Source organism: Nyctibius grandis, chromosome 1, assembly GCF_013368605.1.
Source record: "Nyctibius grandis isolate bNycGra1 chromosome 1, bNycGra1.pri, whole genome shotgun sequence".
NCBI lineage: Eukaryota > Metazoa > Chordata > Aves > Nyctibiiformes > Nyctibiidae > Nyctibius > Nyctibius grandis.
Window position 1 is genome coordinate 23,208,933 of NC_090658.1, and position 22,575 is coordinate 23,231,507.

The window sequence follows — 22,575 nt, forward strand, 5'->3', positions numbered from 1 at the left end:
ACCGTTGTCCCCATCAGTGCTACAAATGTCATCCAAGTAGATATCAAAGTCAAAGGGAGAGAAACAGACTCTTAATTTGTCACAGTAGCATGTTGTCCTTCCTGATAGCTCCAGGCCTTTCCCAGAGGAAGTGCTCATGCTTCATTATGGATGTAGGCTTTATTAGTATAGACGTCATCAGGTTCAAGTGTTAGGAAAAGCCTCTGCTTGCTAACAAAGGCCATGGCCTTGGGTAATGTAACTGTTCTCCTTACTGAAGGTTGTTAAGTCAGTGTGGATGATACTCTACTCTTCTCCTTGTATTTTTTTTAACATCCTGATCCTGCTTGGATATCTTGTGTGAGATGTGACTCTCCCTCTCTGAAGGCTAAAAAGAAGGACCTGAGTGCTCTGTTTTCAGTACATTCCTTTTGCTTTCGTTCCAACCACTTACCAGCAAAAAAGCCTAGTTGAAGACATTTCGGAAATCTGTGTATAACATTATCAATTCATCCACAGACTGCCATATATAAATAATACTTCCTTTAAGATTTCTTCTTCAGGTTTCACATACCAGAAGTGCAGCAGCACAGCACACGCACTTGTGAGATTTTTATTTTTCTTTCCCCTTCTGTTGGGCTTGCTATTAAATGAAATTGTTGCATAGCTCTAAATATGAGTTTCAACTGCTTTTTACGTTAGAAGTCTGAACTTTAACTTTTTATGCAGGCTACATTCTGGATGAGGGATGCAGCTGAGGAGTGATTTTTCTAGACATTTTCTTTTCCTGTCACCTTTATTTTACCCAACGACACTTCCTTCTCCAGTAACTGTTAGGTAAAACCTTTCTTTCTCCTGTTCACTGCCAGCAGGTAAGAGGAAACTTGAATGAATGGACAGTGATACAACAATGCATTAATTGCAACTCTCGCTCCTTCTTCAGCCTGTTGGCCGCTGGGGCTTTGCAGTTCCAAGCAGCACTCCAGTGGCTCCGATATGCCATTGAAGATAATACTTAAATATAGATATCTTAGATCTTTACTCTTCTAGTTACACCGCTGTGGCAGATGCTGCAGTGGTCCAGCATTAATATCTCTGCGATCTATGCAAAAAAACATGCTGTCCCAATGGTTTCTTCATTTAGCCTAACTCACAGTTTACATAATAATTCACTTCAAGGTCTGATTCACCTCGAGTCATTTTCTCCTTCGCATTCCCTTCCGTCCTTCATTTTTAGGCATGGGCTTTCTGAAATCGGTTCCTGAAAATACCCAAAGGTTGGAAGCATTTGAAAGCTAAGTGTGGATTCTGATCAGAATTTTACAAATGGTTTCCATTTTATTAAGGAATCAGATTGAAGACCATTAATAAAATGGAAACTCTGCAGCTTAATCTAACCTTGATATATTTCCAGCCTAATACATCTGCTTATAGCCCTGTCACCGCTGGATCTGTGCACCGAGAGTATTGTTGAATACATTTTCATACCTTTGCATTTTTTTCTCCTCTTTCCCAAGTTAGGCCAATTCTCAGCTGTTCCAGGCATCTTTCTCTCCCCGACTTGGGCTAGGATTAGAAGAGCCATGACAGCCTTTATTTGATACCCTGTTTGCGGCTAAGTGTACAATTTGTTTAGTAGAAGAGGAGTGATGCAGAAGGGAGTCTGAACTTGCGCTTGATTTTGGAGGTAAATAAGACTGGGTGCTTAATTATCTGCAAGAAGTGTTAACACTGAGTAACCCTGTAGCACAATCATATCCAAATAACAAGTAGTGATGGTGACCATGCAGGCATGACTCAAGATTTCACTTTGACAGAATTCAGGTTACTCACCATGTTTGGCTCTGCTGAAACTTCTGCTTTACTGTGAACTTTATGTGGACCTTGTGTGCACCAGTGGCTTTTCTTCCTCCCAGCCCAAAAATTCAGTTTCCCCAGTCGATATACATAGGTAACCTCATCTACTTAGGTTGCAGGTATGTTACAGATCTGACTGAATGGATTTATCACCGAATTGTGGATTATACCTGAGTGGTAACTACTACACAAATATAAAATATTATTAATTAATGTAATTATTTAATAGTTGTGGCTAGAAAGTGGAGTTGCAGGTGTTAGAGGTGTTTCTTTGGAAGTTCAAAACATGCTTCTCCCAGCTCTTAGTGAGACTGAACCTGACCCCAGCAAATGGGTTCAAAAATTGACTTTGCAATGTGGATCAAAAATTTGGGGGTGATCATGAATTTGCTTGCACTTGCAATTTTCAAGGTGCATGCTTGAAAAAACCCAGTTTCCTCTTTTGTTCGGGTACCGTTGCAAAGCCTAGTACAACGTCCTTTTGGTGGCACTGAAAGAGGTTTCGTCTCTCTCACCACATCAGAGCACGAATCTCAGATTCCCTCTTCTGAAAGTGGCCTCTAGTTATTACATGAGTAGAAATACAGGCAATCTCTGCCAGACATACACGGAGACTAGGTGTCTGTGCTGACACATCAATACAAAGAACTGTTATCACAGGAAAATTTCTCCTTCTAAACCTGGGCTTAAACTAATATGAACAGACATACAAAGGCCCCGGTGGGTGACCTTTGTTCACACGAGAATATGTCTGCTCAGGGATTTCTTAGTTCATGTTAATTGATTGCCTGATGGGATTGATTAACTAATTGATTTACTGTGGTTTGTGGTTTAACGCAAGGATTGGCCTATGGTGTACTTTAAAAGTTTCTGACATGGAGCGGGAATTTGGGAAAAGCTGGCACTAGCAGTGATAGTATTTTTGAGTGTGACTCCAGTGTCTTATGCAAGATGAATCCTGTTGATGAGAGTGTTAGTACTTAGCATGAGTAACACTTTATAGGCTGGGTTGGAGTGAAGTAAGCAGAGGAGTGAATTTGCAGCGTCTTTGTTAACCCATAGTAATTTCATGTAAGCCCACTTCAAGTGCATATTAACAGTGTCTGTGTGTGTGGTATCCATCTTCTGTCCTTTTGCAGGCAAAGGCAGAGGGACTGATGACAGGGTCTGTGCTCAAAATCATTGTCCCTTCCCTCTTTCTGCAGGACTGTGCTCCTAATCATTATTCTCCGTGTGCCTTACTCTCCCTGTTACCATGGTGCGTATATACTTGAGCAGTTCTTACCATGGAAGCACAGAGAAAGACATGAAAACCCTCACAGGAGACCAGCCTTGCAGCAAAAAGTACCCCTGATGCTGTGGTTCACATGTGTCTCTGCTTCCTGGCAACAAATGCCATTAAGTATGAGCCACTGAGACCAAAATTCAGATCTGTGTGACAATTTTGAAAGCATATACTAAGTTTATGGTGGATGCAGTTGAAATGGCTTTCCTGTTGCTTATATAAACTTGTTTCAAATAAATTATGCTGTAGACCTACAGTGAGGGCGCAATAGACTTTCTGTTCACACTCCTGGGTATTTCTTGGTACTTAGGAGACTCAAAAAAAAAAATTCCTATTAACCTGTTTTGAAAATAGTCTTCCCATATCAAAGCATGTTTAAAAAGCAGATTGCATTTGATAGCAGTAACTAAAATGCAGTAAGAAGCAGCCTTTTGATCTGTTGCAAATAAACTCTTTTGCAGATAAATACATTACAAGTGTATTTTTGTTCATTTGCTATCAAATTTAATAACAACCAGTGGAATTGAGTTCAACCAAAAATGGTTTCATATCAGACTTTGAATACATACTTTTAAATATTAAAAGATAATGATTTGTATGGCATTGTTATATAATGCATTTCTTGTCTTCTCTTGTGTGCATGTGACGAATTCCAGTCGATAAGCCCAGGACTCTGGAGTCAGTTGTCTGGCTAGTTATTAAGATTAAGATAAGTACTGAGAAGGGAAAGATACAGCACATTGTACTGCCCTGCTGGGACTGGGCCACCTCGGATTCCAAGTGTAAACAATGCATTAGTTCTCCCTAGCTTATTTCAAACTTGAGGTGTGCACTGTAAATATTTGGGAAATACGATGGAAAGAGTGTGGAAAGACTTTTTTTATTTTTTTAATCCATTAAATGTTATTACTAAAAAGTAACCTTAGCCCTGCTTCAGGTCCCAAATCATTACTCTGTAAAAATCCAAGACCGATTTCTGTTAGTTACTTATGAAAAGCAACTTTTTTCTCCTCATCCAAGCCATAAAAAAAGCAGACAGACATTTGGACGGCGTTATCGCTAGGCACTTCATGCTTAATGTACCACAACAATAACAACATAGTAAACACTCGCACAGCGAACCTCAATTAGGGGTTTTTGGGGAAAAGGGGGGGAATAGGACCGGAAGGCCTGAACTATAGAATACTGAAGCTAGTGCAAAGTCTCCTTATGACTTCAGTAAACTTTGGATCGGGTCCAAAGTGAAAGTTAGTGAGGTCAGTGCTTTCTGAGCATGTTGGAGCTGTTATTGCTGGTGTCTCTGCGGTGGAGTCCCTCAGGGCATCACACTGTCTTTGCCAAAGGGGGAGAGGGAGAAAGTTCTCTGTTATTTCAAAATATTACTGAGGTATCTTTTAAAAGGCAAATATTTCCTGAAGTTCAGTTGCTGATTCTCACTACCTATCACAAATATGAGCTTTGCTACAAATAGGTAGTCGGCACTTTCAAGACAGCAAAGCTTGATTTGTCTGTAGGATCACTGGAGGAGTGACAGAAAGCAATAATTTAGTAAGTGTATTGAAGCTGCGTGCTGCGCAAGGTAGACCACTGGGTAGCAATTAATTTTTGTTAATGAATTTAAAACTAGATGTATGGAAATGGTTATATAAACTGTATACACTGCTAAACAACTAACTAGTCCTTGGGGTCTGCATTTTTATTATCTGTATGTAAATCATTTCAGTGAGCATGATCTAATGAGTCAACAACTGCTCTGAAATTGGAATGGAGATTTGCAAGACAGTTTTTGAAAATCCTTATGCCCGGTTTCATCGTATGGCCCTTACAGTCAAGCTATGTTTATCCTCTGATTGATCACCTCTTATGTGGAGATAGTTTGTAGGTTTTATTGTGTTTCAGAAGGGTTATTTCTAAACTAGGAATATCCCGCATTAGTGGCGACGGGAAATTAAGGAACATTCAAAACCATTCAAGAGAAACAAGGAGCACAGCCGAATGGTCCCCAGTGACCCCTCCTAAATATAATGTTTCTTATGTGGTAGGAAATAAAAAAAAAAAAAATAAAATAACATAGTTAACTGTAAAAGGTTATCTGACAAAACCACGCAAACTGCTTTTTCCTGAGTGTCAGAGAGTTCTATTACTGAATTAGAAGCTGTCTCTTTCCTTCATATGCCAGTTAAATCATTGTACTTCCTTAACTCCCCAAAGGTATACGCTACGATTTCCTCTTAACCAGCAATGAAGATAAATAGCTCCTGTATCTTTTCTGTTTACAGTTATCTTAAGCAAAACCAAAATTAAAGCAGAATCACTGCGGCATCACAGTTTCTTAAGGGATCCTGAATGTAGGACAAAAAGCTGGAATACCTCAGAAAGGATATATAATATATGAAATGTAAAATATGTATATGTGTATATACTTGCATGCATGTTTATAACTCCAATTACTAATAGACCTCAAAAAATTGAGTAATTAAAAATTATATCTAAACTTGATGTGCTATGACCAGGTAAATGAAATGTACAGAGTGGACTGGAATATTTGGAATACCACGCTGTTTCCCACCCCTTTTTTCACACCACGAGCGTTATATCATGTTTGTGTACATTCCAGTTAGCTGCAAGTGAGAAATCACTGCTGAGGTCGCTGAAATGTCAGTGCCACATATGCTGAGGACAAAAATGGATGGAATTCCCTGTTATAACTCTGATTATCAAAACTCATATGATACAAGAGGAAAGTGTGTGTCCTGTATGCTGTGTACTGCAGTCTAACAGAGACACTGCCTGGCTGAAAAGTCCTACAAACTAACCTATGCCCTAACCTATTTTAGATTTTCAAACATTTCATATGCCAGATGAGTAAGTTTAGTCTCTGACACGCATGTACGGCTTTAAGATGTGTTTACACGGAATACTCTTGAAACCAGCTACCTGTTTTTAAAGCTCTTTCGCTGAACCCTGTATGATCTGAAATAGCTAAGTAGTTAGCGTTCCTGCCAATTTGATATGATTGAGACCTTTTCTTGAACTGACCTCAGAAGGAATAGAAGACTAATTGAGGCAGCCCCAGTTCTAGCTCTCTAGAGGTATAAACCACTGCAAATGGTATCAGGTGCATGCATAAAAAGGTTTACATAGTGGAAGAGGGATATGGGAAGGAAAAGAAAGACTTTTCTTTCTCCATCTCTCAGCAACCTTCTCCCACTTCTCCCCAAAGCTTCAAAAAAAATAAATTTATTCCTATCTTGATGTCATTGTATGGTAAAATAATAAGGGAAAAAAAAAAGTAAATGCACCCAAACAATGCAGAAGGTAAAATTAGGACAGTACTTGGGTGCCTCAGGGCTGTAATTAAAGCTATCTAGATAAAAAGAGATATTCTGCCTCAGATTTATGTTCTGAGGAAGGGGGGGTGGGGGGAAAGGCTGAAAGTGAAACACAGCAAAAGAAATCCGTAATTCCAATGTATTCAACTCACCCATCAGAAGAAATGGCATTAATTCAGGTACCCAATTACTGTAATGTGGTTCAGAGCACCTCAGTAGGTGTTTCAATCTCAAGCCAGGACTAACATTTGTAATCCTTTAAATGCACTTAAGAAATTGATGTTACAGCCCCACAATCTGTTAGGGGCCTTGCTTCCTGGCTGATTGCAAACTATCCCACCATTAATTGGATCATCAGAATGTGATCCGCGTTCTGGTCCCCGGATTATGTAAGACTGACTTTGCTCTGACGCGCTGAACCAGAGGCTTCTTTTGCTGGATATTTTGACCCTTAATGTAGATAAGTGGTATTTTTCATCAATCTTAGCTTGCATTAAAAAAGGGAAATGTCAATTCAATGTTGGGCGTTTAACTTAATTCAACATCTTTTAATTTAATACCTTGGAAAAGTTAGGCCGTCTCCGACCTGCCGGAGACTTCTGCTGATGGAATGGTTTGTGGAGTGGGGCTGAAGGCACGTCGTTCCCGCTCTGTAACATGGTTGGGTCCCAAAAGTCTCCTCATGCTTCATCCCTGTATGAAAGGGAAAGACAGGAAAAAAAAAAAAAACACAAAACCAAACCAAACAGTCCCCTGACCATGCTTTGCTGTATTGGTAATGAGTTTCCTCAGCTCCTTTGGACTGTTCCGTAATGACTGTCCTATGTGCCTGAGGGAAAAGAGACAAAAAAATTATTTCAGTGTTTCACTGTTCATCTTAGGCTTCAGGTTCTCTTGATTTTTTAAAATTTTTTTTTTTTTTTTTGTGAATCAGGGTGCTTTGATTAATTCGGTCAATATTCTTAATGTATTTTGGTGCTAAAATAACAGATGGTTTGGAAATCCTCTGCATGGCATGAAGTTCAACAAGGCCAAGTGCCGGGTCCTACACTTCGGCCACAACAACCCCATACAGCACTACGGGCTGGGGGAAGAGTGGTTGGAAAGTGTCCTGGTGGAAAAGGACCTGGGGGTATTGGTGGACAGCCAGCTGACCGTGAGCCAGCAGCGTGCCCAGGTGGCCAAGGCCAACAGCATCCTGTCGTGTATCAGGAATAGTGTGGCAAGCAGGACTAGGGAAGTAATTGTCCCCCTGTAGTCTGCCTCACCAATGTGGTATACAGTGTCCAGTTCTGGGCCCCGCACTTCAAGAAAGACATTGAGGTGCTGGAGCAAGTCCAGAGGAGAGCAAGAAAGCTGGTGAAGGGTCTGGAGGGTATGTCCTATGAGGAGCATCTGGGGAACTGGGATTGTTTAGCCTGGAGAAAAGGAGGCTGAGGGGGAGACCTTATTGCTCTCTACAACTACCTGAAAGGAGGTTGTAGTGAGGGAGGGGTTGGCCTCTTCTCCCAGGCAACTAGCAACAGGACTAGAGGGCATAGCCTCAAGCTGCAGCAGGGGAGGTTCAGGTTAGACATTAAGAAAAATTTCTTCACAGAAGGGGTTATTAGGCATTGGAATGGGCTACCCAGGGAGGTGGTGGAGTCACCATCCCTGGAGGTGTTTAAGAGAAGACTAGATGTGGCACTTAGTGCCATGGTCTAGTTGACACAGTGGTGTTAGTTCAAAGGTTGGACTCGATGATCCCAGAGGTCTTTTCCAACCTAGTTGATTCTGTGATTCTGTGACTAGACCTAAAATCCTGTTGAAAATAGGGGAAATTCTTTCTGACAGAAGGAGGCTTTGTCTCAAAAAATATTTTACCAGAATAGGTATAGGACATGTTGCAACACCTTTTTTTGTTGTTGTTGTACTGCATCATAAAAGCTCTACTAGTGCTTCTTTTCCTGATACTGAATGCATTTGTCCCAGTGGTACAGACAGAAATTCAAAGGCAACTGAAACAAAGAATTTTAATTTTTTTTTTTCAATTAAAATTGTAAGCTTCCCAGTTTTCTGGGCATTGCAACAAGCATCAGATTCTTTTGAGTCTTATGGCTTTGGGGAAACCATTATATGGTATGGCATCTCTTGGCCTCATGGTTGGTAGGAGTGAAGGTGGTGAGGTGAAGAGAATAACATTAGGTTTCATGACCTTAATGTCTCTCCTGGAACATCGGTTCCTTAATAATTAACCCAGGCTTAATAATCCTGGGTATGGCAATGATTTCGGTAAAGTTGGTACCTGCTAGCTACATATACATCAGAAATCACTGACAAAATATGACTTTTTTTGGTGTTTCAGAGAAAGAACAAGCTCTTTTCACCTGTGTGACACAGAGGCAGAAGCTCATAGAAATCATTTTGCAGCTGAGGTTGGCTAACTTAGGTCTCATTTCTTTTGTTTTGTGCAAAGGTCTCAGTCTTCTTTTTCCAGCTCTCCCCTCTCCCCCGTCTTTTGCAAGTCATTCAAAAATGGTACCGTTCTGTGGGCAGGAAGAACCTGCCGAGGGCTCAGCAATGGTGAGTGAGTGGTTGGACAGCTTCTTTCACTGCTGTCTTCTAGACTGTGGAGACATTTTTTGAGAGGTCTTTAGAACATTACAGGTTGAGGAAAAACAAGCTTTTAAGGCAGCATCTTTCTGTTTTATGAGAAATGTATGATCCCAAGGAGAATCAGACTGAAGAGGGTGGTTCTTGCATTGCTCCCAACTCTCATGCTGACCAGGACTAATTCAAAGTCTGCTGTGTCAGGAAAAAAGATCAAAACTTTGAGGCAGGGAGTTTAAATAGGAGACTTGGGACAGTCTCATTAGACATCGCATCCATACAGTTTTTACATCGCTTAGGATGACATCCTGGAAGCTTTCTTAGCACGTCAGAGAACATAGCTATCCCCTTCTTTGATCCGCACTAATTGGGTTTTGTAGATTAGCAGAATACCTAGGTTAGCCTTCTCGCTGAATTTACAGAGACAATAAACACAGACATACAAAAGGGCTTTTGGTGGGAGATATCTTTGTGATCTTGAATGCAGATAGAAAGAGAACTGGTCTGATGTTTGGAGTGAGCTGACTGTTTATGAACAGTTAACTGTGCATTGAGTAGGAGGAGGCAGAGTTTCTGGTGTTGGGTTGGGGTTTTGGGTCCATGTGAGGTTGCTGTTACGCATACAAGGTATGTTGCTGACCTTGCTCCCTGCCCCCCCCCTTTTTTTTCTTTCTCCTTTCTTCCTGATATGAATTGAATAGGCAGGTAGATATATACAGTTCTGGTCAGCCAAATTGGCGCTAGAGGTGATACGGTGCTACACTAGGACAGAATAACCTTTAGGTTTAGGCTCCTGGCTGGAGCACAAGAAGCACACGTTCAGTTCCCAGCAGTTCTCTGACTGGTCTGTTTGAATTGCAGTATGTATTGGTCATGGTGGTCTCCTCTCTTTGCACTTGTACAGCTCCTGGCGCAGGAGGATCTCACCTGGAACAATAGATACTGCTGAACTGTAAATAAGAGCCCTGGCTAGAGATTCCTGTAAGCAGATGACCAACTTTCAAAAATATGATACTTTTCTACCAAGCATGTTTCATCTTACAGTATTTGAATCTCTATGTTCTCCTTGAAACTGCCCCTATGGATGAAGAATGTGTGTTCGTGCTATAACATTACATACTTGCTCTACTAACATGCAAAGAGAAGTCCAAAGATGTATACTTATATATTATCTATAAGCGAATTACACCTACTAAGGCTTAAATATTTTAACAGGCAGTGTTGAAGGAAGCTAGTTTGACCATGTTCAGACCTGGTATAAACACAATCACCTTTCCTGAAACGAGTGAAGCTGTATCTGCTTCAGCCAGACCTAAGTTTAGCTTGGAGACAGATAAGTACTAGTCTCACAACTTGGCTCATTCAACACTGATACAAAGCTCTTTCATAAAAGGAGAAATATAAAGCAATGTAGGTAAGCCTATAATTATTTTGGCCACAGAACAAACATATTGTTTCTTCCTGCTTGGAAGGGCCTAACCTTCTGTAGGGAGAGTAGGATCTGTGATATCTCTGGTATTGATAGTGTTCCTACAGCAACTGCATTTTCCAGTAAGCTTTGTACTGGCCTAAGATGTTTCTTAGTTATTCCACTGTATGGAGGGGAAAGGAAACCTTTTGTAGCTTGTGGCTGTGCCTTCCTGGGCAATTGATTTTAAACACAGACAGTGTATCTCAGGGTGTTTTGCTGTATGGAGTTGCTTTGAAAGTACGTCACTTCCAATCTGTTTAATTGGAGTCTTGGGTGACACTTCTCTGCTGCTTTATCCCTGGACAGAAAGCTGATCTACGTTTTAGCTTTAAGTACACTACAAGGTTGGAAAGTAAAGTTGAGTTTGCAATGAAGCAGATATATTGGTTTCCCATGTTTTGGAGACAAATGGAGTCTCATCCATCGCTGCTATACCAGTATGCTGGTGCTGTTTCAGGCTCCTTTGGGTTAGGATTTCAGTTTGCCCTTCCTTCCTAATGGGGTCCCTTGGTGGAGAATGCCATCCAAGCGCAGGATGGATGAGGTGCCCTAAGGACCTGTATCAGGCTTGCCTTGTAAGCAGTGCCTTACTGAACTGTGAACTGGGCTTTTCTTGAAGTGCTGCATGAGGATATGAATTCAACTTTGAGACAAAAAAAGGGAACAAACATCACATACAGCAGCATATGTCAGCCTGAAAACACACAGTATTTGGTGGCAGTATTAATATGCATCTAAAATCATTTTCTTGTGGTGTCTTAAGTATTTCTCAGGGGCTCCTTCCTTTGTTCTAACTCCCTGTAGAAGGGGCAGAGAAAAATGGCTGGTGCGTTTGCTTCGGCCGCTGTCAGTGACAGGCTCACAGCAGAATTAATTCTGTCCTCTCTAATGACCGTCAGTTACCTCATTGCCAGGGAAATGGCCCTCTCCGTCTGCAGGATCATAGCAACTAAGTTTCATTATGCAGGACAACACACCTCTCTCCACCAGGCTGCCTGCAGAGGCTGAAGCATTTCTGCTTGCCTGTAGGGCTGAGTGGTGTGGGTTTCTCTGTCCCAGGGCAGGCTGTGTATCGACAGCTTGCATATCCACTACTTGGCACGTTACTGGGTTTGGTCTTCCTCTGAAAAGTAAACCCTGTGTTCCCTTCACATTGAGGGGAAAAAAAGTTTAAAAGTGGGCAGGGTGAAACCAACCCAGGTGCTGTTATCCGTCATGATCATATCCTCACCTGGGCTTTTCGGTTCCCTGGGAAGATGTGTTTGCAAGACTAGGTGGTTATGTGTAAATACTGAACTGTTTTTGTATTGGAGATGCATACTTTTTTGGACTTGGACTCCTGCTTGAATTCACGAGTCCATCTTTCACCCAGGCTCAACTGTAGAGAATGCAAATACTTTTCAAGGCAACGTTGATTAATTCAGCAAATTCAGACCATCCTACACAGTGGTGCAAAACAAATGCTCTGTTTCTATTTCCCAGACTTACTTACACTTGCTATGAACTTTACCTGTGCAATTAGTTGGATGCTGTTGCTAAAAATGCGGGACAAAAGTCCTCTATGAGGGAGCGCTAGCCAGCATACTTTGATACGTTGTGAGTGATGGCTCATATGTACTAGGGTGTGAAGCTGAGCAAGTGACTTTTAAATGGTTGATCTGGGTTTCAGTGTTGAGCCCAGCTGTTCCTTGAAACATTCTGTGCAGTACAGTAATTTACAGTGTAATGGTCTTGTATAAGGAGGCAGATGTGAATCACAGGTGAACTACTTCTGAATGATGACATGGGTGTGAGCACTCTCCCTGCCCTTGTCTTTCCCCTCCCAGACTCTCATTCTTCTATACATGTTGTTGGTTTTTCCTCCCACCACCTCTTTGCAACACAGGTAGGCACGTTCCAGTGCGACTCTGATGAGCCTGCTATGTACTGGTTAATCTGGTTCTTGTATTTGATTTTAGTATCTTTTGTCACCTTGCCTACCCTAAGAAACCCATGCTGCCTCAAGTAGCTTTGAATGTACCAGTAAGTGTATGTTGTAGAGTGAGAAGTGAAATGGAGAATGTGTCTTCACCCAAGATTTGGAAATGGTAGGAAACAATGTCTTGCACTTCTTTTGCTTTTTAGATCTTTAACCCCTAAGCCACCCTAAATCTACTGTCCCTATAAAAAGCTGCATTTTAAAAGGCTTTAGAAGGCTTGCTGACCTTGCAACCTACTTTGTAAGGAGTCTGCACCCACAGCTATTAAACAAAATTAATTTCAGCACTTTTAAATTGTTAATCTTGCAAAAGACAACTTGCTTGCTCTCCAGTGATCCCACAGGTCATCATTCTGCGAGTTGCAAACCATCACCAGGGTTCATGGCTCTGAACATCATCAGTCTGATTGTGGTCTCCCAGATGCCTTGCAAAATTAATTCCTCTGCCTTCCACTTTTCCTCCCTGGCAGCTCTTTGAGATCTGGGTGCTTGGTGAGCTCTGTGTGCGTAGCAGCTATTCACCAGTATCCACACCACACATTATTCTCGTTTTAAGGTTACTCTATCCTAAATCAGTGCTTCCAATCCTCAACTCACGGTAATGAACTTTGGGCAGCAGGGCATGAATTCAGGTAGGAAATGACAGTTTTAGTCTTCAGAGTGTTAGGTCTTCTATTGAAAGGGCTACGTCTCTTGTAAGTTAAGTTTCTCCATACCCATGGGGCAAATGTTTTACCAGGTACTAATTTATTTTGTATCTTCTTAAGTGTATTTTCTCTGCCTGGCTGTGAAACTCGTGCATGTTGCCTTTTTTCCTCCAGGCAGCAATATGTGTGAATGTCCTGGGGGTGGGGAAGAAAGCGTGTGCTGTATCTGGTATTATCATGCCTGGTTGTCCCTGCTCCTTCCACCTCTTTTGTCTCTGCCACTCAAGCCAATTTCAGCCATCCACCGACTCTCATTTGGGATAATAGCCTCTCTTTTTACTGTTGTCTTGTCATGTTTGATTCGGCAGCACAAGGGTTTTAAATTAGCCAAAACATTCGCATGCTGGGCTTACTCCGCTGCCACTACCAGTTGTAGAGCCACTAAACCACTTGATGCTGAAATTGATGATTGCTCGGAAGGAATGAGAGATTGTTGGTGGCTACCGGGAAGATTCATTCACGCCGAGCCCCTTTTAAGAAACCTCGAGGGGAGGGAGAGAGAGATTTCCTTCATTTTCCTGCTGCCTGGCTGGTAGTTGCATTGTGCTTGTGCCAGGTTCCTGCTGAGTGATTACAGCCTTGCTAGGCTGCGTAGTTCCTGTGATTTCAACATAAAAACAGAAGAAGGAAAATACAGATGGAACGGAAGGGGAGGATAAAGCTCCAAAACTTGCCGTTCTATTCAGTAATGTAGAATTATGATGTTTTAACTCGCTGCCCACTATTTTTTTGGGTTTTTTTTTTGTTTGCTTGTTTTTTAATCTAATTTATTCCTCTTGGCTACAATTTTACTTGTTAGAAGTTTTACCCAGTAGAAGACTCTCTGTATCAGCCTGGCTGAGTTGGTGATGCTGAACCACATCTGGGCTGTAAGCAGTTGTTAATATTCTCTGGATTAAAAATGACTCATCATTAACAGGATCTGGGATCACTATGAAACTTATAATATAGCCCCACATCCTCCCAAAAATGTCTTTTACTTGTTTATATTAGTGTTTAAAGATATGGAGGGACAGAATTTATAAGGGAAAAGAAGATGACCATGCTTGAGAAACCATACAAAGAGAAAACAAATGAAGCCGTTGAATTAAATATGAATGATTAGGGTTGTACGAGGGATATAATTATATTTCAGAACTATATACAATCACATATGCAAAGTGAGAGAGGCACCTTTTATTTCCATTGAGTGGATTTGGTTTCTTTTTGAAGAGAGAGTATGTTTTGGCACCTTTTTTTTAAAATATTCTAGCACTAGCTTCTGTGTTACAGTGATGATAGGTAGTCAAATAGTCAGAAAAGGTCAGTAAGAAGCCCATGGCTCAGGATTTCCGAGTCCAAAGACAAACGCTATCTAACAGAAAATAGTAGCAAGTGTGATTTAAAAACAAACCAACCAACCAACCAAACCCACACCCTCTGTTAGCCATATATGCAAGTTCCCAGACAGTTAGAAGCATGGCTTCAGATATATAATTCATTATACAGTGTCACAAATACGGCCCTAACTATAACACATGTGGAATACGATTGCACAGCATCCAAGCCAAGGAAGATGTCTCATTTGATCTAATATTGCTAAAATTATTATTAGTAATATCTAGCACTTTTTTCCTGATTACTAAGCCACATGTTCTCTTGCATAAGATGCCCTTTTTTCTGCTAAACAAAAAAATCTTGTAAATTTGAAGGTGTTGGCATCCAACTTTATTTCTCTCTTGTATGTAATAAATTGTGAAGAAATCATGTGAATGACTAAAGCTCTAAAAATACAAATCTAACTAAGAGGCCAAATCTCTGGGGCCCAGCTGTGTGTGGTTGTTGTGCAAGTCGAGCTCTGAGGGCTTCCGTCTGTGCCAATTAACAGTAGACTGGAAAGCCAGGTGACCATGATGGGTTTAGTCCTGTTATCTGTCTCTAACTGCTGCACTGTTCAGAATTGCTGATTTCTCTGCAAAATCATGACAGATGTATTACAGGAAAATGTATTGGTCGAGTAGCTAGTGAGAGAGTTAATGCAAGGGATAATAAGTAGCTAAGGCTATGTCTCCAGAGACTTTGATGTGGTTTGATAATATATGGGATGGGTCAATCTGCCCTATTATGCAAATGTAAGCCAGTTTTATGCTCTACATACAACTAGAGATTTGATAAAGCACTAAATTAGTTTTCACAAGGTATTAGATGTTAGATACTTAATGGGCTCATCATGCTTTTTGCTACACTTGGTTAAGATGTGTTCTGTAACAGAAGCATGCGGCAGCACGACTTTTCACCCGGAAAGGAAGCGTGTCTTGTGGACTGAATGACGAGTCTGGGAATTATAACGTCCAGGCCATCACTTGGTTTTCGAATTACCATCTGTCTGATTTACAGAGAGGTCTCTCTTTCACAATCTGCAGGAATGGGGAACCATGTCCTTCCCTTTTTCTATTTGCCTCCTTTTGAAGTTTAAGCCACCAATGCTTGTAAAGTGTATTTGTTTATTTTTTTTTTTATCCTTGGATGCAAAGGGTGCAAGTAATCATAATTCTGTGAAGCTTTGGTCGCACGAGACTAATGCTGTCCCACTCAGTAGGTGCTGGGAAATTCTCTAAACTTGACAGCAGAGAATTTACAGGTTCAAGCAAATTTGAGTAAGAAATCTTATCAGAGTGTGAAAGGAGAAGCCCTAGGTTTTGATGTAGTGCTCCACAAGTGCACCCTGCATTCACTCCGTGCCAGTGTTCAACTCGTATTTAAAAGGTGAAGTAAGCCCACTGGTTCAGTGAAGCTAGGAACATTTTTGTATCGCCAAAAATCCATTGGTAAGATATGTTACATGGGGACAACATCCTTGCCTTCACACACTTGCACCCATTCTACCGGTGGGGAACGTGGGCGAAGAGGGCGACCTTCCCGGGGCCGCACGGCAAATCAGGCTCTGAAATGGGTTGTTGGTTTGAGCATTCCCCTTATCTGAGCTGATGTTAGGTCCACTAAAGCAGGCTGCTGCTTTAGTTAGCTGGTAACAATTTTATAAGCTTGTTTCTTCACTATCAAAGAATGGACTGTAAAATTACTTTTTTTTAAGTTCAGTGGTTTTTGTCTTGTTAAATAAAAATCTAAAACTGCTGACAGCAGTGTATGCCCACAGCTGCCTTCAGAAAACTGTGCTTTAAAACCCATTAAGTGTTTTGTATTTATCACATGAATCTAATTTTTGATAATGTTATTTTTCCCAGTGTTTACAGATACTGTCCTTAATTACATTTGAAATTCATCATTCTCTAACGTCTTGCTGCTTATGCAAGTAGCCAGTCCTGAATGACCACTGCCAGGCTTTGCACTTCTCCTGGCACGAGGGAGACAGTCCTGCCTTTTCGTGAAATGCAGCAAGAGTGTCATACATAAAATGATCCTGTTTGAAAGGATAGAAGCCCCATCCCAATATAGATCACAGTTGAAAATGACACAATATTACATGACAGCTTCTCCCCCATTTACCCTCCCTGCCCTCTTCCCTTTCTCAGCCTGTTTCCCAGTCGGGCTGAAATAAGAAATGTGTCGTGTATTGCGACGTTTTAGTTTACTGTTGCTAATGTTCCCTTTGCATCTTCCATTAGCGTGTTATTTATAGGATCGCAAAAGGGCATCGGTACTGCTCAGCGTCTGGGGTGGCAATTGCAGGTGTCCCAAGGACTGAAAGGTTCTTTAAAAGTGCTGGGTCACACCTTGGCCTCGGCAGCGGGCTCACCTAGCTCCGGCAGAAGCCTGTGCCATGCTTTGGGCTGAAATCCCGTGTTTTAAAACCCGCTGAGGCCAGCGTGGACTTCGCATCGTTGTATAAACAAGAAGACTTTGCCTCATAACTCCTCCTAAGCCTGCACCTGATGAGCAGCTTGGAGCTGGAGGGCTGCGTTTCCCCTAATAAATTCCTTTTTGTGAACCCACTTGTTAGTCAAGCGTTGTGCACACTAACTACAGCGAGGGCCCTGTGTCTTGGGCATAAATTACTCTCGCGTGGCACTGTCTCCGAGCAGCCCCCCAGTTATGGATTACTTTGTTCTCGACTTGACAGGAACATAATTAGAACTGTTGATGAAATCTACCAAATTGTTCCTCCGTGGCCTCAATGGTCAGGAAATTTGGCTGAGTCGTATTTGTCACCGACGTAAAGGCTCTAAACACTTCATATTAACTATGTTATTAATGTGCCCTCTAATCTGTCCGTGAATTGGTAACACTTGGAGTGAGCTTGTGCTCTAATAGCACCTTGTGATGAATACATTGTGATGCTGTTTAAAAGTTTCTGGAGGGTGGTGGTGGTGGGGAAAACCTTAATAAAAAGCGAACGTTTCTAGGTTATTTCTTTTCTCTGTATGTGCATTTTTATGTTATACAGTTTTGTTTTGTTTAATTGGAGATTCATTTAGGCTTTACATTGACAGACCGTTTTCTGTTCTATAGGATTTGCTGACATTTGGGCTGTTTCATTGCCAGAGGAGGCTTTGTGTGTCCCAAAGGAAGTGAGTGATCTGGCCATAACAAATCCTGCCAAAATATTTTAACACCGTTATGATTTTCTAATGCAATGCGTAGTGAATGTGACTAGAAAAGGATGGTGAGTCCATGAAGGGGGTTTGCTCCCTCTCCTCTGCAATTTGTCTGGTGGAACGAGCGCACAGGAGCTGCCGGGGTGGTGGGAGCAGCCAGCAGTGGGGGGTTGTTTGCTTCTTGAAGCGTGTTGCTTCAGATGTAGCAATGGCTAACACTTAATCTTTAAGCCAACCTTTCAAATTTTGGTCCTGCTCTTGAACTTTCTGAGAGCCCAAGGTGTTCAGATATGGTGTTTTAGTTAGGCTAAAAAGCGCATTTTGGCTGCTGTAATTGTTCAGTAAGTTGAAACATGGAAATGTGTGCTAGATGCAGATGAGAGAGAAGGCTGAAGGTCCTAGAAGCTGACAAGCTGCTGTCTTGGGTAAAATAAAGTCTTACCTTCAATACAAAGGGCAATCTCATACTTCAGTATGGTTTTGAAGAACATTGAGGTGGTTTTTGTCTAAGCAACTGTGCTTAGATAAAGTGCTAGAACACAAAAATGAGAGTTCTCACATGTAGTGTTCAGGGGATGAAAACAATTCTGACAACATAATGTTTAGCATAGAGCTGGAAGTGTGGGAAAACAATAATTTAGATCCCTGAGCTATTTTCTAAATAAGCAGGTATATTAGCTGCTATTTTTCTAATACTTTGGTGATTTGCTTATATTAAATTTAATACACGCCCCCTCCCCCCCCCAAAAAAAAACACCATGGCTAACGTTAATATCTAATAAACAATGTGAACCTAAAAACAGAAAGCAGTTCAAAATGATGGCTGATATTCCGCAGTCAACACATCTCTTGTGCCCAAGGTACGCCATGTTGGATTACTCTGGCAATTAGCTTCTGTACCAGGGTAAAGTTATGTTTCTTTGGTCATTTTAAATTCACGTACTTAAGAATAAATAAAGCAGCTGACTGTCTGTACCAGGAAGTTTTGCTGAAGGGAGGAAAGCTAATGAGAAGTAGAAAAGTTGAGTGTGTCCACAGCTTTGGAAGTTGTTCCATGTGAACAGATCCTTCCACTTCTACCAAACAGTCCCAAGTTTCTAACTGGGTTGAGCTATTTGCCCCTGACCTGGGTTGTCAGATGCTCAGGTGGACATAAATAAAGTCAGGCCTTTCACTGTTGATGGTGTTTCCCACGTGCATGGATGTTTCTCTATTTGTTTGTCTTTGAATACAGAACAGAATTGCAAGTTCTCATGCTCACACTGTGTTATTTCCCGGGTCCCAGGGGTAATGATGCTGTTACCAACAGGAGAGAATTGTGAACCTGGGAGTTAGGACCTACTTTGAGACTTCATTTTATGACCTTAGTATTTGTAAATGAAATGGGAATCTAACTCTGCACCTTTCTCATGCAAATCAATCTATTTCTAGTAATGAGCAATTTAAGTATTTTTTTTAATAGGTAGTTGCCATCTCTGGAAATCAGGATCAGAATTCAGGATGCTCAAATTAGGTGTTAGTGCATACAGATATTCTGTTGATGACTCTATTATTAGAATAAAGTAGACCATTACTTTCCCTAGATCTGTTTCTTTTCACTGCTTTTCTCTCTTCTTCTCTCTCAGTTCATCTTGTCTAAGTTTTTCTTCTCTTCTTTAATTTCACCCTTTAATTCATTTCTACCAAAGCCATGGGATCTTGAAGGGCTTTTAAATAATTAGATCTTGTTACTTATTTGCAGTGTGTTCAAAACTGAATTACATTTTCTTTTGTCATAGTCTTGTTTTATCACAGTTCTAAAATGGGATGTTATTTGGGGCATTCTTACCCAAAATCATTCTTTATGCTGTTCTGGCTATACTTCATCTGTCTTTCTGATATGCATTTTCTACTAAAAACTTTTCTTCAAATGAATGAATATTGTATTATTTTTTAATTATTCTAGTTTTCTGGGTTTGGTTTGGTTTGGTTTTTTTTTTTTCAGTTTCCAGTGGGAATGTCATGATAAGTGTCCTGTACATCCAAATGTAACTTGTTTCATTCAGTAGACCAAAATGCATCATGAGTAGAGCACCCCAAAAATTAAGCTTAATCCTAATTTCACTTTTTGTTACATTTGGATGTACAGGACACATATCATGACATTCCCACTGGAAACTGAAAAAAATCAAACCAATTCCTAAAAGTAGGAAGCAAAAAATAATTCTGTAGAAACCAAGGTACTTTCTCTAAGATAGTGAAGTATTTTTAAGCTATATTATTGATCAAGGGGGAGGTGGGGAAGGAGGTTTTGATATAAGAATTGCGCCCTGGAATATTAATGATCTTACAGTGTCAGCTGTGGAGAACATATGCTAGAAGGTGCTCGTGTTTGAAATCTGGATTCATAGTTAATTTATCACTTCATAAACTCTAGGAAAGACTGTTTTCTTTTTCCAAACATTTAAAATTACTCAGCCATTTTATACATTAAAACACAATTACAACTTACAGGGTATTTGAAAGAATTTTCAAAGCTATTTCCTTTAGGAACTGTCCCTACACTGATGCTTTAGCACCAAGTAGTTCATATTCTCAACTGCACCTCTTGGGTTGTTTTTTTCTAACAAAAGAGGGTTTGTAGAATGTTCATCACCAGACTAGCCAGCACGAATGCCGAACAGCCAGTACCACCACATTCACACGTGTGTGCACATAACTGTACAAATGCTTATGTGTACACAGGCAAACCACCCCCGACGTGCACTTGTATACAATCACCGAATGTTAGGGGTTGGAAGGGACCTCGAAAGATCATCTAGTCCAATCCCCCTGCCGGAGCAGGATTGCCTAGACCATATCACACAGGAACGTGTCCAGGCGCGTTTTGAATGTCTCCAGAGAAGGAGACTCCACAACCTCTCTGGGCAGCCTGTTCCAGTGTTCAGTCACCCTCACCGTAAAGAAGTTTTTCCTCATATTTATGTGGAACCTCCTGTGTTCCAGCTTGCACCCATTGCCCCTTGTCCTGTCAAGGGATGTCACTGAGAAGAGCCTGGCTCCATCCTCATGACACTTGCCCTTTACGTATTTATAAACATTAATGAGGTCACCCCTCAGTCTCCTCTTCTCCAAGCTAAAGAGACCCAGCTCCCTCAGCCTCTCCTCATAAGGGAGATGTTCCACCCCCTTAATCATCTTCGTGGCTCTGCGCTGGACTCTCTCTAGCAGTTCCCTGTCCTTGTTGAATTGAGGGGCCCAGAACTGGACGCAATATTCCAGATGTGGCCTCACCAGGGCAGAGTAGAGGGGGAAAGAGAACCTCTCTTGACCTACTAACCACACCCCTTCTAATACACCCCAGGATGCCATTGGCCTTCTTGGCCACAATGTATGGACGGTTCTGTAAACTCTTTCAGAACACGTGACATGTCCCCTGACACTAGTGAACTGAAATCCCAATGGGGCTAATGAGCTCCAGAATATAGCTTAAAAATACTTTACTATCTTAGAGAAAGGAAATAATGACCAGGTTAAAGTAAAGGTTTATACCATCAGCTCTTCTCTGCCACGTTACGCAGACTGCATGCAAAACACGTTCAGAGAGAAATAAAAATCAAAATGTGCTGTAGGATTTTAGGGAATGAGCTGTACCTGCTACTGAATGGAAAAGCTTGTTTTAAGCACCACCTTCTTGGTTCTCGGGGCCAACTTAATACCTGGTCTGACCTGGCATACATTGGTGGCATTCTCCTTCTGAAAATCGATTTTCCTCAAAATGCGTAAATCTCTACTGTTTCTCAGAGTGTAGCTACTGTGGTACAGCAAACCTGATTTGACAGAGTGCAGCTATGAAGTTGCACGTTACTTAACCCATACGAAATCATGACGTTTCAAAAAAAATATATTGTCCAAAGCTACAGAATAATCTTTCAGATTATTCACTTGGATGCTGATTTCTCAGCAGAAAGGTGTATGTGGATCAGATCACAGTCAGGAAACGACCGGTGTAATTGCATGTAATGCAGTGGCTAGAGAATGTTTTGTAAGTACGAAAACCTAAAAGATGCACATGATACTAGTGCCTTTACAAGACTACTTATGAAAAGCATCCTTTTACTGAGCATAGCAAGCTATTCCCACACACTACTCACCTGCTGGGAATTAATAGGACAGTGTTTGGCAAATTTTGTATTCCCAAATCAAGACTTAGCTACCCGGGGATAGCAAGCAGTGGAAAAGAAGGTTTGTAAGATGGAAAAATCCTACTTTAAAGGCCAAATAACAGAGAGAATAACATTTCAAAATCAGAAATGGCTTTCTAAAGACTACTGTGGGTGCAGGGTCTCCATGTAGGACAAACCAAAGCTGTTGCTTTAAAAGGAAATAAAAGGGGGATAGGCAGCTGCTCCCCCCTCTCACTCTGAATCTTACAGTGGAGCTGAAGTTGAGATATGAGCCTTGTGCTTCTCTTCATGAAGAGACTCTGTGAGTGAAAGTTCACAAAGATATTAGGATTTGTTAAGTCAAGTCATACTTGTCAATAGCTTCTCTTTTGCTAGATATTTAAAGTTCAAGTGCTTGTTTGCTTTAGTTAAGTGCTCTGAAGTGCTTTAAAAAGCATTGGCCCATTTATATAAATAAATAGAGTAACTCACTGATAGTCTTCCCAGTCAGAGTGTGTTACCCAATATTGGATATCCCTTGCTTGGGTCTGAAAAAGATTTGTGCTAGCAACTTCTAATAACATGCGAGTCTTTTGTTAATGGAGTAATGTATTATTTTATATTATTTGATCATAGATATTACCTATGTTGAAACACAGTTTCTCTGTCACACACAACCATGAGGAAATGGAGGGGA

General features: G+C 41.1%; 1 protein-coding gene across 18 annotated transcripts in view; it reads left to right on the plus strand.

The window, feature by feature from the left end:
* Positions 1-22,575, plus strand: part of ESRRG (estrogen related receptor gamma) — a 389,904-nt gene that overhangs the window by 135,706 nt on the left and 231,623 nt on the right. For 7 of the 18 annotated variants that reach the window (XM_068400512.1, XM_068400562.1, XM_068400553.1 and 4 more), the window contains one exon: positions 17,648-17,706. The exons of 10 other annotated variants lie outside the window; for them this stretch is intronic. Coding sequence is in view for 1 of the 8 variants with exons in the window: in XM_068400476.1 (XP_068256577.1) it covers positions 17,648-17,706 (59 nt within the window). In the remaining 7 variants the exon portion in view is untranslated. Of the gene's footprint in view, positions 1-17,647; positions 17,707-17,746; positions 17,802-22,575 lie in introns of those variants that run through there. One more of the 18 variants, XM_068400535.1, reaches the window with a different exon arrangement.